The following is a 17824-nucleotide window of genomic DNA, read 5'->3' on the forward strand; positions in this document are numbered from 1 at the left end:
GGGGGGGGTGGGAGGGATGGGGTGGCTGGGTGAGAGACATTGGGGAGGGTATGTGCTATGGTGAGCGCTGTGAATTGTGCAAGACTGTTGAATCACAGATCTGTACCTCTGAAACAAATAATGCAATATATGTTAAGGAAAAAAAAAAGAAGAAGAAGAAAATAGCACGAGGGGAAGAATGAAGGGGTGTAAATCGGAGGCGGAGATGAACCATGAGAGACGATGGACTCTGAAAAACAAACAAACAAACTCTGAAAAACAAACTGAGGGTTCTAGAGGGGAGGGGGTGGGGGGATGGGTTAGCCTGGTGATGGGTCTTAAAGAGGGCATGTTCTGCGTGGAGCACTGGGTGTTATGCACAAACAATAAATCATGGAACACTACATCAAAAACTAATGATGTAATGTATGGTGATTAACAGAACAATAAAAAAATTAAAAAAAACACTGGAAAAGGCAGACTGTATTATTTTTAAAGAATGAGCAGGTACAAAGGTACCTCCTACAAAGGTAGAAGAATCTCTCAAAAACATGTCCTCTTCTGTCAGAGAGCAGCTGTGTTTTCCAAACCAGAAAGGAAGGCTCAAGAGGAAATCTAAAATCTTGGCTCAGGTACCAGCCTGGGCACAACGAGCTCTGAAAGTCAGGCAAGTCCCTTCATTTCTGTGTGCTTCCATTTATGCCAATTTCTATAATAATTACACTATTACTATGAAAATTGCCCTTACACTTTTATTATTAATTTTCTTCACAAATGCACCACACATGTTAAACTCGACATGTTAGTTGAGTTTATTCTTAAAAAAGGATGTGGCTTCCTATATCCATCATCAAAGTGCCAGAATAAGCTTTTAACTCGATGACACGGATATTCAGCAACTAAAATGATTATATATTTTTGTATTTCACACGTGTATATTTGGAACATGATATACAATAAATGTTGTGGAATACATGAATAAGCAAACTAATCCATCCATTCATCCCTCTGTCTCTCAGGTGTGTTTTTTTTTTAAAATACTAAGGTTCACTTAGACTAAATTAGGCATGGAGTTGTTACCAGGAATAAGCTAGTTTAGCTAAGGATATGTCATGTGCAAGAGTGCGAGAAAACCTGCCTAGGGATTAAGAGATGTGAGTTCCAGTCCCAGCTCCGTTATTAACTTTCTCTTAATATTTAACTTACATGGTCCCAGTCTCCCCATCTATGAAAATGCAGATATTAAAATCTTCCCATCATAGATGGGGACAAACAAAATAATAGATATGGGATGGAGAAGACTTTGAGAAAAAAATCCAAGTACATTATAAATAAATGATAACATCAGCTTCTGATTTCATGCTCATAAAGGAGCTAGATTTAGTAGTATGAAGTAAAGCCTGTGAAATGAAAAGCACATTCTCAGGCAACTAGATCCTCTGCTGCATTTTCTCCTAGAGGCTGAGCACCATGCCCCTTCTACACTTCCTCAAATGACACTCATCTTTAATTTCTCTCCAAGTCACCAGTGAACACGACTCTCCTTTTACTTCCGCTATATTCTCCTCAGGGCCTACACTGAGGAGACGCTCCCCAGGGACACCTACGTAAGTGCTCATGGAATCTGCCCATGCTGACTTGGGGTCCTAGTTTTCTTTTCCAAATGGACTATACAACATATGTCTTTTCTAAAAAAGTTTATTGAGATATATAACTTATATACTATAAAATTCACCCTTTTAAAGTGTACAACTGGGTTGTTTTTAGTATATTCATAGTTATATAATTGTTACCTCCATCCAATTTCAGAACATTTTCATCACCCCAAAAGGAAACTGTACCCACTAGAACTCACTCCCCACTTCTTCCCCTCTTTTCCCAGCCCTTGGCAACCACTAATCTATTCTTTGTTTCCATGGGTTTTGCCTATTCTGAACATTTCATATTAAGTGGAATCATAGAATGTGGTCTTTTGTGACTGGCTTCTTTTACCATAAATACTTGGTAATAACAGAGCTTTCATCCCAAAATTACTCCTCCAAAAAGAGGAGATGCTTTTCTTTGGCAATGTTATAAAGGCTTTCATAAGGAGGGACATTCTCTCACTTTACTTTGAACAAGAGTGGTATAAGCCAACATTTTAGAAACTCTGACTAGAGCCTAATTAATTACAACACTACATAGATATACAAGTGTCTTTTGCTTGTCCCCACTGTTCAACAAAAGTTTGAATGAAATGTGAATGGGGAAAAAAGCAGTATTTCTATATTAACATAGCTTATATATATAATCATTTCAAATGTGTTTACAAAACTAAATAAATTATCCTGTATATACATATATATCACTATTTCATCTAGTTCCCTAGAAGTTCATAATTCAAAACAGATCTTCTCATTTGAAATATAAAGGAGATTATTTTATATTCAAAATTGTTTTATATTTGGAACTATGAACTTCCAGGATCATTCAAATGCATGGTCAGATCTGATGATATTCATCAAAATCACTGACTTCTCTAGGATTTAAATAAGTAGTTGGAAATCCAGTTCTTAACAAATGTCTCAAGAGAAAACTGAACTTTGAAAGTAAGTATCATATAAAAATTGAGTGGGGTGATTTTATTTATTTGAGAAAAGACATGTTAGGGAAGCAAGGGCTTTTAGGGGTTGCTGCCAATTCCTTCACTTTTGTGATGAAATGATTGAGGCTCAAAGAGGCTAAATGACTTTCCTGAGATCATCTGGCATGAGGGCTTCTGTGCTCAGTGCTTCATGTGAATGATTTCTTAGTGTTCCCATAAACCCTAATCATGCCGCACTTTACAGCTGAGGTTTAGAGAGGGTAAATAACTTGCTTCAAGTCACACAGCTAGTACAATGGTAGAGCTGGGATTCCACTCAGGTCCCTCTGGCTTCAGAGCCAGAGGGCTCTCCACCATTTGCTAAGTTACTCTTCAGCTTACTTATAAAAAGCTGAAGCTCCCTACAAGAGCCCTTTTCCTGGAATCACATGGTTTAAAAAAGCACTGAGCCAGGTTTGGCATTTCTAAACCCAGCTGGAGCAGAAGAAAACATCATTAGAAATTATTGACAAAATAAGAGAAAAGGGGGAAAGAGAGCAGGCCTACAATGATTTTTGAAGTCTATAAATAATCTGACAGGAGGCAAGTTAGTCAAATGAAGTCAACATTACCTGGTTAATTCTCTCAGGCGAGTCACCTCAGCATCACGCTGACGTAATGTTATTCCCAATATTTGATTTTCCTTTTCAGCAGCTTCTAACTTAAACCGGGAGCTTTTCACATTGACCAAGGCTTCCTCCAATTCTGAAACCACAAAAAAGTTTCAGTTTCCTCAATCTTTTGAAAAAATGTAACCATAACTACAATTCAAATACATACCAATTTTTATTCTTGTTGTCTCAATGTCAAATTGTTGTTTATTTTCAAGTAAAGTTTGATCTTTCTCTTTAAATATACCAGCAAATTTTTTGTTTTCATCTTTCTGATTTTCAATCACTTTTAAAAGTTCTTCATTTTTACTCTGCAGTAATTCCTGGCTCTTCAGTGACTCTTGTAATTGGTTTTGCAGGGACTTGTTCAATGACTGAAGGGAAAACACTGCAAGACAAAACAGATCAAATAATTGTTGCCTGAATTTAAAAAGCACAAACCTGGAGAAGATCTGCTTTTAAAAAAGAAAAGATCTGGAATTTATTGATTTTGCTCAACAATTATATGCTTGAGTAGTTCTATATAAATACTAAATATATTTTTAATATTTGATGCAGAAGTCATATCTTTCTTCTCCAACTGATATCTGAGGCATCAAAAAATTTTTTTTTACCTTTTTTAATGAAATAATAATACATGCACAAAGTAAAAAAAATTCAAACATTATGAAATAGCAATGATACCAAATGATTCTCAATGAAGAATCTTCCTCCCCACCCTATCTCTGCTCTCCTCCTAAAGACAATCACTATTAACTTTGGTATCTTTCTGGAAAAATACCTGTGCATATAACATATATATTTAAAAAGAGATGACTCATACTGTACCCATAGTTTCTAACCATGCCTTTTTCCCCCCCCATGAGATTGATATGTATCGGCACAGAGATCTATCATTCTCTTTAATGGCTATAAAAGTCTACGGCGCCATTCACTTAACAAATGCAACCTTGAGTGAAGACTTACTATGTGTGAGGCACGGTGTTCGAATCTGGACGTACAGTGATAATTAGCAGACATGGTCCCTACTCTCAAAGAGCTAATAACAAACAAGTAATTATAAATAGTGATAAATGCTCTCAAGGGAACAATAAGGTAAATGAGCAGAGACTACAAAGAGATTAGCTCTTTAGCACGGCAACCACCAATCTCCCCATTTCCCATCTTGGCCTCCTTTCCCGCCCACCCCCACGGCCACTGTTTATTCATAGGGGAATCAGAGTGACTTTTTCCAGAAGTACTCTGGTGAAGATGAGCACTTTTATGAAGTGTGTGTTCTTTGGGGTGGTCATATTTTTCTTACTGCTTTGTAAGAGCTATTTATATATTAAAAAAATTAAGCCTTTGTCATATCATGTATTATGAAAACATTTTCCCCATTTTGTTGATGTGTTTTAAATGTGTTTATAAATTTGCTGCGTAGAAAGTGAAAAAAAATTCTGAGGACAAATTTTATCATCTTTTCCTTTGTGGCATCGGAGTTTTGTCAGGCTTAGGAAAAGATCCCAAGAATACAAAAACAAACAAAAAAACAAACAGTTCTCATCTTTTCCTCTGGTACAGTTTTTTTTCCTTTTATTCTATTATTTTAAATGCCATGATCCATAAGCACAATTTGGCAATATCTGTCAAAATTACAACTGTATATCTCCTTTGACTCAGTCATTCTATAGCTATCATCTACAAAATGCTCACATATGTGCACAAAGACATATGTATAAGACTTTTACTACAGCACTGTTTGCACTGGGAAGATACCTAGATAACGATCATCAGAGAACTTCAAATACGTTATGATGGAACCACATAAGCAGAATATCCGTACAGTTCTTAAACAAAAAGAAAAAGACCCACTAGATTTTATTGGGGCAGGGAGCTAAGAGGGCGGTGTAGTAGGAGGACCCTAGGCTTGCCTCGTCCCTTGAACACAGTTAGATAACTATCAAATCATTCTGAACAGCCAAGAAATTGATCTGAGGACTGACAGAACAAACTGCACACCTAGACGGAGAGAAGAGGCCACACGGAGGAAGAGAGGAAGTGCAGAGATGTGGTTTGGGGGAGAAGAACGTCGCAGGTACTGCAGAGGGGAGGGAGCCCTGGTCACAGAGAAAGCGAAGGGAGACTGGGGCACCCAGGGATACCTACAAGGAGAACAGTTGCCCAAAGCCAATGGCTGGGAAAACGAGAGGGGCTGGTTTTCCTGAGAGTTTGCAAACAGCAGGGCTCAAAGACTGGAGTTTTAAAGGTCCCTGGGCTTGGCTGGGATAGAGTTCTGAGGGCACTGCCCTGCTCCTGGAGAGAAGGCAGGCAAGCAACCCCAGGGCAGACAGCACAATGTGAGGATCACCTAAGGGGCCCAGGGAAAGACTGTTCCTACTTCCGGGAGCACATCTGTGAGAGCTGGTATTGCCTCTCCACAGACAAAAGAGCCAGCAGGTGCCATTTCCTTCTCCCACCCCCTCACCAAAGGTGCAGTGACACCTGCTGAGGGCAACTAACCAGGACACTGGCTGTTTAACCAGCTTGCTCCAAATCCCACGCCCCTGTCCTCTGGCATAACTGCCCTTCTGTCCCAGTGCAGCAAGACCCTCCCCCGGGAGACTAGCGCAAGTCTCTACCACACCAGGTCCACAGAGTTTGGAGTTTTAAAAGTCAGCAGGCTTGGCTGGGATAGAGCCCAAAGTGCTGTGCTGCTCCAGGCAGGCAAGCGACCCAGAGACAGACAGTATAAAAACAGCAATCTGAAAAATGCACAGGACACGCAAGAGGAAATTATTCACTCTTCTGAGAGGGCCTCCCTGAGAGCAGCAAGCATTGACTCCCTTCTCTGGGAACAAAGGGGCTGGCTGGCACCATTTCCCTCCCCAACCCTCAGCATAAAACAATTTGGTAAGCGGCACAGCACCAACACTGGCTCCTAATCTGCTCACACCAAGTCCCACCCTGCGCTCTACTGGTACTGCTTTTCTCGGACAAGTCTGTTTAAGGACCAGTGCAGCAGGCCCCTTCCCAGAAGACCAGCACAAACCCCTGCACGCACCACGTCTACCGACCAGAGAGTTCTGCAAGGCTTCAGTTCTAGTGGAAGTAGCATCAAGTCTCATTTAACAAGCAGGCCAGAGATACCTACTTAAAACTCGCCACACTCTGGCCAAGGTTCAAACACTGCCCACAGCAGGTAAGGAGAACCTCTGCAGACGACTGACCTGAGGGACAGAGTAGCCAACACAGCAGCTGAGTGCACGCAGCACACATCAGAGATGCTCTCTGAAGCACCAGGCCCTGGACTGGACACTGTATGACCTCTTCTTCATAAAGTCATTATTCTCAGGAGCAGGAAACATCACAGGCTTTCCTAACACACAATAGAAGACAGAGACCTAGACAAAATGCCAAGACGGAGGAATTCATCCCAAAAGAGCAAGAAAAGGTCATGGCCAGAGATCTAATCAAAACAAATAAAAAGAAAAAAAGAAACACATATAAGTAATACGTCTGAATGAAAATTTAAAACAACAATCATAAGGATACTTGGCTGGACTTGAGAAAAGCATGTCAGACTTCAGAGAGGCCCTTACCACAGAGATAAAAGAGTGAAAAAACAATCAGGCAGAAATGAAAAATGTAATATCTGAGATTTGAAACCATCTGGATGTAATGACCACAAGGATGGAAGAAACAGAGGAACAAATAAGTGAAATAGAAGATAGAGTTATGGAAAATAACGAAGCTGAACAAAAGAGAGAAAGAAGAATGATGGATCACAAGAGTAGACTTAGGGAACTCAGTGACTCCAGTAAATTTAATAACATTTGTATCACAGCAGTCCCAGAAGAGAGAGAAAAGGGGGCAGAAGGTTTATTTGAGGAAATAAAAGCTGAAAACCTCCCTAATCTGGGGAAGGAAAACAGACATCCAGGAGGCAGAGAGAACTCCCATCAAAATCAACAAAAGCAGGCCAACACCAAGACATATTATAGTTAAATCTGCAAAATACAGTGATGAAGAAAAAAATTCTAAAAGCAGCAAGACAAAACAAGTCCCTAACTTACAAGGGAAGACCCATAAGGCTAGCTACAGATCTCTCCACAGAAACTTGACAGGCCAAAAGAGAGTGGCATGATATATTCAATGTGCTGAATGGGAAAAATCTGCCGCCAACAATACTCTATCCAGCAAGGCTATCATTCAGAATAGAAGGAGAGATAAAGAGTTTCCCAAACAAACAAAAACTAGAGGAGTTCATGAACACTAAACCAGCACTGCAAGAAATATTAACGGGGACTCTTTCAGTGGGACGGAAAGACCAAAAGTGACAATGACTAGCAAGGAACAGAGAAAATCTCTCGAAACAACGACAAAACAAGTAATAAAATGGCACTAAGCACATATCTATCAATAATTACTCTGAATGTAATGGACTAAATGCTCTAATCAAAAGACATAAGGCATCAGAATGGATAAAAAAATAAGAGACTCATTTTAGACCTAAAGACACCTGCAGATTGAAAGTGAGGGGATGGAGGGGCGCCTGTGTGGCTCAGATGGTTGAGCATCCAACTCTTGGTTTCGACTCAGGTCATGATCTCATGGGTTATGGGGTCAAGCCCCGTATCCAGCTCTGCACTCAGCGGGGAGTCTGCTTAAAGATTTTCTCCGTCTGCCCCTCCCCCGACTTGTATGCACTAAGGTAAATAAATAAATCTTAAAAAGAAAAGAAAGAAAGTGAGGGGATGGAGAAACATCATGCAAATGGATGTCAAAAGAAAACCAGAGTAGCAATACTTACACTGGACAAACCAGACTTTATTTTTTTTGGTTTCACTTTTAGAAGATTTTATTTGTTTGAGAGAGAGAGTGCGAACGCACGAGTGGGGGCGGGGCAGAGGGAGAAGCAGACTCCCTGCTGAGCACAGAGCCCCACATGGGGCTCAATCCCAGGACCCTGAGATCATGACCTGAGCTGAAGTCAGATGCTTAACCAACTGAGCCACCAGGTGCCCCAAAACTAGACTTTAAAGCAAAGACTATAACAAGAGATGAAGAAGGGTATTGTATCATAATAAAGGGGACTATCCAACAAGAAGATACAATGATTAAATATTTATGCCCCCAACCTGGGAGCATCCAAACATATAAAATAATTAATAACAAACATAAAGGAACTCATTGATAATAAAACAGCAATAGTAGGGGACTTTAACACCCTACATATCAATGGACAGATCATCTAAGCAGAAAATCAACAACGAAACAATAGCTTTCAATGATACACTGGACCAGATGGACTTAACAGATATATTCAGAATATTTCATCCCAAAGCAGCAGAATACACAGTCTTTTCAAGTACACATGGGACATTCTCCAGAACAGATCATATACTAGGTCACAAATCAGGCCTCAACAAGTAGAAAAAAAGTGAGATCATACCATGCATATTTTCTGACCACAGCTATGAAATTTGGAGTCAACTACAAGAAAAAATTTGGAAAGACCACAAACATGTGGGCATTAAACAGCATTATTACTAAAGAATGAATGGGTCAACTAGGAAATTAAAGAAGAAATAAAAAATATATGGAAACAAATGAAAATGAAAACACAAGGGTCCAAAATCTTAGGGATGCAGCAAAAGCAGTCCTAAGAGGGAAGCAGATAGCAATACAGGCCTTCCTCAAGAAGCAAGAAAAATCTCAAACAACTCAATCTTACATCTAAAGGAGCTAGGAAAAGAACAACAAACAAAGCCTAAAGCCAGCAGAAGAATGGAAATAATAAAGATTAGAGTAAAACTAAATGATATAGAAGCTAAAAAACCAGTAGAATAGATCAATGGAACCAGGAGCTGGTTCTTTGAAAAAATTAATAAAATTGATAAACCCTAGCCAGACTCATCAAAAAGTAAAGAGAAGGGACCAAAATAATAAAATCACAAAAGAGGAGAAATAATAACCAACACCAGAGAAATACAAACAATTATAAGAGAATTTTATGAAAAATTATATCCCAACAAATTAGACAATCTGGAAGAAATGGATAAATTCCTAGAAACACATAAACTACCAAAATTGAAACAGGAAGAAATAGAAAACCTGAACAGACCAATAACCAGCAAAGAAACTGAAGCAGTAATCAAAAATCTCCCAACAAACAAAAGTCCAGAGTCAGATGGCTTCACAGGGGAATTCTACCAAATATTTAAAGAAGAGTTAATACCTATTTTTCTCAAACTATTCCAAAAAAAGAAATGGAAGGAAAACTTCCAAACTCATCTTATGAGGCCAGCATTACTCTGATTCCAAAACCACGAAAAAAGAGAACTGCAGGTCAATATCCCTGATGAACATGAATGTCAAAATTCTCAACAAAACACTAGCAAACTGTATCCAACAGTACATTAAAAGAATTATTCACCACAATCAAGTGGGATTTATTCCTGGGCTGCAAGAGTGGTCAATATTCAGAAATCAAATCAACATGATACACCACATTAACAAAAGAAAGGCTAAGAACCATATGATCCTCTCAATAGATGCAGAAAAAGCATTTGACAAACTAAAACATCCTTTCATGATAAAAACCTTCAATAAAGTAGGTTTAGATGGAACATACCTCCATATAATAAAGGCCATATATGAAAAACCCACAGCTAATATAATCCTCAGTGGGGAAAAACTGAGACCTTTTCCTCTAAGGTCAGGAACAAGACAGGGACGCCTACTCTCACCACTGTTATTTAACATAGCATTGTCAGTCCTAACCTCAGCAATCAGACAACACAAAGAAATAAAATTCATCCAAATCGGCAAGGAAAAAGTCAAACTCATTGTTTGCAGATGACATGATACTGTATATAGAAAACCCAAGACTCCACCAAAAAATTGCTAGAATTGATACACAAATTCAGTAAAGTCACAGGATACAAAAACATACAGAAATCTGTTGCATTTCTATACACCAACAATGAAGCAGCAGAAAGAGAAATCAAGTAATCAATCCCATTTACAATTGCACCAAAAACCATAAGATAGCTAAGAACAAACCTAACCAAAGAGGTAAAAGATTTGTATTCTGAAAACTATACAACATAAAGAAAGAAAGTCAAGATGACACAAAGAAAGGGAAAAACATTCCATGCTCATGGACTGGAAGAAGAAATATTGTTAAAATGCCTATACTCCAGGGTACCTGGGTGGCTCAGTTGGTTGAGCACCTGACTTCGGCTCAAGTCATGATCTCAGGGTCCTGGGATCGAGCCCCATGTCAGGCTCCATACTCTGTGGGGAGTCTGCTTATCTCTCTCCCTCTCCCTCTGCCCCTCGCCCTGCTCATGCTCTCTCTGTCTCTGTCTCTCTCTAATAAATAAATAAAATCTTCAAATAAAATAAAATAAAATGTCTATACTTCCCAAAGCAATCTACATATTTAATGCAATCCCTATTAAAATACTACCAACGTTTTTCAGAGCTTGAAAAAATCCCAGATTTTGTAGGGAACCACAAAAGACCCTGAATAGCCAAAGCAATCTTAAGAAAGAAAAGCAACACTGGAGGCATCACAATTCCAGACTTCAAGTTATACTACAAAGCTGTAGTAATCAAGACAGTATGATACTGGCACAAAAACAGACACATAGATCAATGGAACAGAACAGAACACAGAAATGAACCTACAACTGTATGGTCAACTAGTCTTCAACAAAGCAGGAAAGAATATGCAATGGAAAAAAGACAGTCTCTTCAACAAATGTGTTGGGAAAACTGGACAGCCACATGCAGAAGAATGAAACTGGACCGCCGTCTTACACCATACACAAAAATAAGTTCAAAATGCATGAAAGACCTAAATGTGAGACAGAAAACCATCAAAATCCTAGAGGAGAACACAGGCAGCAACCTCTTTGACATTGGCTGTTAACAACTTCTTACTAGATAGGTCTTCTAAGGCAAGGGAAACAAAAGCAAAATAAACTATTGGGACCTCATCAAGATAAAAAGCTTTTGCACAGCAAAGGAAATCAACAAAACTAAAAGGCAACCTTCCGAATGGGAGACGACATTTGCAAATGACATATCTGATAAAGGGTTAGTATTCAAAATACATAAAGAACTTACCAAACTGAACACTCCAAAAACAAATAATCCAGTTTAAAAATGGGGAGAAGACATGAATAGACATTTTTCCAATGAAGATATACAGATGCTAACAGACACATGAAAAGATGCTCATCACTCAACATCAGGGAAATCCAAATCAGAACTACAACAAGATATATCCTCATACCAGTCAGAATGGCTAAAATTAACAACACAGGAAACAACAGGTGCTAGTGAGGATGTGAAGAAAGGGGAACCCTCTTACACTGTTGGTAGGAAAGCAAACTGGTACAGCCACTCTGGAGAACAGTATGGAGGTTCCTCAAGAAGTTAAAAATAGGGGCAGCTGCGTGGCTCAGTCGTTAAGCGTCTGCCTTCAACTCAGGTCATGATCCCAGAGTCCTGGGATCAAGCCCCACATCGGGCTCCCCGCTCAGCAGGAAGCCTGCTTCTCCTCTCCCACTCCTCCTGCTTGTGCTCCTGCTCTTGCTATCTCTCTCTCTTTCAAATAAATAAATAAAATCTAAAAAAAAAAAAAAAAAGTTAAAACTAGAACTACCCTACGACCCAGCAATTGCACTACTGGGTATTTACCCAAAGGATACAAAAATACAGACTCGAAGGGATACATGCACCCTGATGTTTATAGCAGCATTATCAATAGCCAAATTATGGAAAGAGTCAAATGTCCATCGACTGATGAATGGGTAAAGAAAATGTGGTGTATATATATATATATACAATGTGTATATATATATATATATATATATATATACATCAAAAAGAATGAAATCTTGCCATTTGCAACAACATGGATGGAGCAAGAGAGTTTTATGCAAAGTAAAATAAGTCAGAGAAAGACAAATACCATATGATTTCACCCATATGTGGAATTTAAAAATCAAAATGGATGAACATGGTGGGGGAAAGAGAGGTAAACCATAAGACTGTTGGGGCACCTGGGTGGCTCAGCCGGTTAAGCATCTGCCTTTGGCTCAGGTCATGGTCCCTGGGGCCTGGGATCAAGCCCCACATCGGGCTCCCTGCTCAGCAGGGAGTTTGCTTCTCCCTCTACCTCTCCCCCTGGCTTGTGCTCTCTCTCACTCACTTTCTCTGAAATACATAAATAAAATTTTAAAATAAACAAACAAACAAATAAATAAATAAAACAGACTCTTAACTATAGAGAACAAATTGAGCGTTGCTGGAGGGGAGTTGGACAGGGGGATGGGTTAAATGGGTGATAAGAATTAAGGAGGGCACTTGTGATGAGCACTGGGTGTTGTATGTAACTGAGGAATCACTAAATTCTATACCTGAAACTGCTATTACACTGTATGTTAATTAACTAGAATTTAAATAAAAACTTGAAAAAGAAAGAAAAAAAAAGAAGATTGTCTACTACATATTAAGTGAATAAATGCAAGCTTCAGAAGAACATATGCAGTGTAATCTCATTTTTAAAAAAGAAAAAATACACGTATAGTTCTTTTAGTGCCGGGCACACAATAGGAACTCAGTATATGTGAAACAGATCAATTCTATATGACCAGTAGACATGTGAAAGGAAATACAGCCTTAAAAAAAAAAAAATAGGGGTATATTATTGGGATATAATAGCACAGATCTTTTTTTTAGTTTTTTATTTAAATTCAGTTTAGTTAACATATAGTGTAGTATTAGTTTCAGGGGTAGAATTTAGTGATTCATCAGTTGCATATAACACCCTGTGCGCATTACATCAAGTGCCCTCCTTAATGCCCATCACCCAATTACCCCATGCTCCCCGCCAACCTCCACTCTAGCAACCCTCAGTTTGTTTCCTAGAGTTAAGAATCTCTTATGGTTTGTCTCCCTCTCTTTTTTTTTGTTTTGTTTTATAGATTTTATTTATTTATTTGACAGAGAGAGAGAGCACAGGAGGGGGAGCGACAGGCAGAGGGAGAGGGAGAAGCAGGCTCCCTGCTGAGCAAGGAGCCCAATTCGGCACTAGATCCCAGGACTCTGGGATCATGACCTGAACCAAAGGCAGACACTTAACCAACTGAGCTACCCAGGCACCCTCCCTCTCTGTTTTTATCTTATTTTATTTTTCCTTCCCTTCCCCTATGTTCATCTTTCTTAAATTCCACATATGAGTGAAATCATAATGGTATTTGTCTTTCTCCAACTTATTTCGCTTAGCACAATACCCTCTAGGTCCATCCATGTCATTGCAAATGGCAAGATTTATTCTTTTTGATGACTGAGTAATATTCCATTATCTATCTATCTATCTCTCTATCTCACATCATCTTTATCCATTCATGAGTCGATGGACATCTGGGATCTTTGCATATTTTGGCTATTGTGGACATTGCTAATAGCACAGATCTTTTATTTTTGTTTCTGTGCTATTTTAATTTTTAATAAGAAGTATTATTCCTATTTTTTCAAATATAAATTAAAAGTCTTCTTAAGACAAAGTAATTAAGAAAGTTCAATTCTTTATCAGTATTTCCAGAACAAAGAATTTACTATCAGTTCTTAAAGTTCTTTTACCTACATTCAAGGTTGCATTCCAGAGCACCAGATGCCTTTTGAGTTTTTTCTTGTTCTCTAAGTTGCCGGTTCAAAATTCTCAGTTGCCTAAAGGAAATAATAAAGAAACATGATTCCAAGAATCCCAAACTCATTTAACAGTGTACATCTAACAGCCTATTAAAAAAGACAACACCTTGTCTCTGGTAGCCATCAGTTTGTTCTCTATAATTAATAGTCTTTTTCTTGGCTTGTCTTTCTTTTTTCTCTTTGCTCATCTGTTTTGTTTCTTAAATTCCACATATGAATGAGATCATATGGTATTTGACCTATTTCGCTCAGGTGAGTAGGGGACTGGGGAAAAAAGGGGATGAGCATTAAAGAGTACATGTATCACGAAGAAAAAGATTAAAAAATTAAAGATAAAAAGGCAAGATAAAAGATGGTGCCAACTAGGATTGCAGAAGTCCATCTCATCCCCAAAACAAAAGATAAAAACCAAATAAATAAAACAACAAAGCTACATTGCTATTATTCATAGGGCCTGAGATAATTTTTAAAAGATTGCCTGGAACAGCATAAACCCTCCCTTCATAAGAAAAAAGATGACCTCTCTTATTTTTCCTTTCCTTTTTTGTTCTCTCAATGATTTCCTTGTCTTTTTTTTTCCATTTCTTTCACTTCCTATCACTTCTTGCTATTTTCTTCTTCCGTCTTCCTTCTCTATATTTTCATTACTGTACAAACAACCTACTTTTTTAAAAGATCTGTCATAACTATGAACTAGAATACCTACAGGGACTGACTGCTATCAGACATGCATCTGCTTGGTTTGTCACATATTGAAAAAATGGGAAATGCAAACCTATGCTTCTAATAATTTCTTTATTAGATGGAAAAGTTAATGGCCCTATTTTAAAAAAGTGAATGCTAATGAGCAGTAACTCTGCCCTACAATGAACTTCACAGTTTGTGGCCACTTTACAAACTGGAACATATAAAAGGAACCACAAAAATGTTTACTTCTAAGAAGTTAACGCTGAAAAACAGTTGTCTCTATTATCTTTCCAGAATTAATTACCTGAAAATATTCTGTATTATTTATTTTTGTTACTGAATCTAAAATGATAGTGCCTTGGGGCGCCTGGGTGGCTCAGTCGTTAAGCGTCTGCCTTCGGCTCAGGCCATGATCCCAGGGTCCTGGGATAGAGCCCCATGTCAGGCTCCCTGCTCCACGGGGAAGCCTGCTTCTCCCTCTCCTACTCCCCCTGCTTGTGTTCCCTCTCTCGCTGTGTTTCTCTCTGTCAAATAAATCAATAAAATTAAAAAAAATAATAATAAAAATAAAATGATAGTGCCTTACCCCATATCATTTACATGTTATTAATTCCAGATGGGTTAAGGAGGTAAACATAAAATGGACAAACAAGACCAACTATAAAAGTTTTAGGTGGAAATCTACGTAATCTTGAAGTGGGGAAGGCATTCCTAAGCAAGACTCAAAATCCAACAACCATCAAGGAAAAGAATGAAAGATTTAATATCAAAATTTAAAACTTGTTCTAGAATTAGCAGTCTGGAAGCAAATACATGCGACATATATGAGACAAAAAAAAAAAATCCATAACACTTAAAGAGCTCCTGCAAATCAGTAAGAAAGGCAAAAAAAAAAAAAAAAGGCAATTCACATAAAAAATAGAAATGACCTAGGGGCGCCTGGGTGGCTCAGTCAGTTGAGCGTCTGCCTTTGGCTTAGGTCATGATCCTGGAGTCCTGGGATCAAGCCCCGCATCTGGCTCCCCACTCCCCGCCCCACTCCGTAGAGAGCCTGCTTCTCTCTCTCCCTCGGCCCCTCCCCCTGCTCGCTGCTCTCTCTTGCTCTCTCTCAAATAAATAAAATCCTTAAAAAAAAGGCTGATAAGCATACAAAAAATACTTAGCATTACTAATATTAAGAAATACAAAGTTAAAACAGGAGATATTTTATGGCCACAAGATTCACAAAAATAAAAGGAAACAATTTTTGGTGAGGCAGATGAATTATTTCAATTGGTGGGAGTCTACTGATAAAACCATTCGAATGGCAATTTGACAGTACACAACAAAATGTAAAATGTTCATTATCTCTGACAAAATAATTCTAAGTTATCTAGCCTCAGTAATATAACTGAGCCTTGAACAACACAGGTTTGAACTGTGGGTCCACTTATACAGAGATATTTTATAAATATAGTACAATACTATAAATGTGTTTTTCTCTTCCTTACGATTTTCTTAATATTTTTTCTCTAGCTTACTTTATTGCAAGAATACGGTACAAAATACATATAACATACAAAATATATGTTAATCAATAAAAACATTCAATGTTATTGATAAGGATTCCAGTCAACAGTAGGTTATCAGTAGTTAAGTTTTGGGGGAGTCAAAAGTTATACACAGATTTTTGACTTCATAGGGCGTAAGGGCCCCTAACTCTTGCATTGCTCAAGAGTCAACAATAGTTGTACATGTGCAAAAGCATCTACAACCTTTAGATATATTCAAAGATGTTCACAATAGCGGTATTTAGTAGTAAGAAGTTAGCAACAACTTACAATGCTACATAAATTATGGTATATCCATAATAAGAAATACACAAGTACTTTTTTATTATTTTATGTTAATCATCATATATTACATCATTAGTTTTTGATGTAGTGTTCCATGATTCATTGTTTGCATATGACACCCAGTGCTCCATGCAATACGTGCCCTCCTTAATACCATCACCGGGCTAACCCATCCCCCCACCCCTCTCCCCTCTAGAACCCTCAGTTTGTTTCTCAGAGGGCATAGTCTCTCATGGTTCATCTCCCCCTCCGATTTCCCCCCTTCATTTTTCCCTTCCTACTATCTTTTTTTTTTAACATATAATGTATTATTTGCTTCAGAGGTACAGGTCTGTGATTCAACAGTCTTGCACAATTCACAGCGCTCACCATAGCACATACCCTCCCCAATGTCTCTCACCCAGCCACCCCATCCCTCTCACCCCCCACCACTCCAGCAACCCTCAGTTTATTTCCTGAGATTAAGAATTCCTCATATCAGTGAGGTCATATGATACATGTCTTTCTCTGATTGACTTATTTCGTTCAGCATAATACCCTCCAGTTCCATCCACGTCATTGCAAATGGCAAGATTTCATTCTTTTTGATGGCTGCATAATATTCCATTGTGTATATATACCATGTCTTCTTTTTTTTTTTTTTTAAAGATTTTATTTATTTATTTGACACACAGAGAGAGCGAGAGAGAGAGAGAGAAGGAAAGAGCACGAGCAGGGGGAGCGGCAGGCAGAGGGAGAAGCAGGCTTCCTGCATGAGGAGGGAGCCCGATGTGGGGCTCGATCCCAGGACCCTGGGACCATGGCCTGAGCTGAAGGCAGCGGTTTTAACCAACTGAGCCACCCAGGCGCCCCTATACCATGTCTTCTTTATCCATTCATCTGTCTATGGACATCTTGGCTCTTTCCACAGTTTGGCTATTGTGGACATTGCTGCTACAAACATCGGGGTGCATGCACCCCTTCGGATCCCTACATTTGTATCTTTGGGGTAAATACCCAGTAGTGCAATTGCTGGATCGTATGGTAGCTCTATTTTGAACTTTTTGAAGAACCTCCATACTGTTTTCCAGAGTGGCTGCACCAGCTTGCATTCCCACCAACAGTGTAGGAGGGTTCCCCTTTCTCCGCATCCCCGCCAACATGTGTCGTTTCCTGACATGTTAATTTTAGCCATTCTGACTGGTGTGAGGTGATATCTCATTGAGGTTTTGATTTGGATTTCCCTGATGCTGAGCGATGCTGAACACTTTTTCATGTGTCTGTTGGCCATTTGGATGTCTTCCTTGGGAAAACGTCTGTTCATGTCTTCTGCCCATTTCTTGATTGGATCATTTGTTCTTTGGATGTTGAGTTTAAGTTCTTTAAAGATTCTGGATACT

General features: G+C 38.8%; 1 protein-coding gene across 2 annotated transcripts in view; it reads right to left on the reverse strand.

The window, feature by feature from the left end:
* The window catches only part of CCDC14 (coiled-coil domain containing 14), a 55731-nt gene that overhangs the window by 14994 nt on the left and 22913 nt on the right, over positions 1-17824 (reverse strand). For both annotated transcript variants that reach the window (XM_025875432.2, XM_025875421.2), the window contains exons 10-12: positions 13859-13941; positions 3383-3601; positions 3175-3307 (exon numbers count right to left, since the gene is read on the reverse strand). In XM_025875432.2, the coding sequence (XP_025731217.2) occupies positions 3175-3307; positions 3383-3601; positions 13859-13941 (435 nt within the window). The remainder of the gene's footprint in view (positions 1-3174; positions 3308-3382; positions 3602-13858; positions 13942-17824) is intronic.

The sequence above is a fragment of the Callorhinus ursinus genome, unplaced genomic scaffold (genome assembly GCF_003265705.2).
Source record: "Callorhinus ursinus isolate GAN/ISIS: 27379988/994484 unplaced genomic scaffold, GSC_fseal_2.0 scaffold1, whole genome shotgun sequence".
In the NCBI taxonomy this organism is placed as follows: Eukaryota; Metazoa; Chordata; class Mammalia; order Carnivora; family Otariidae; genus Callorhinus; species Callorhinus ursinus.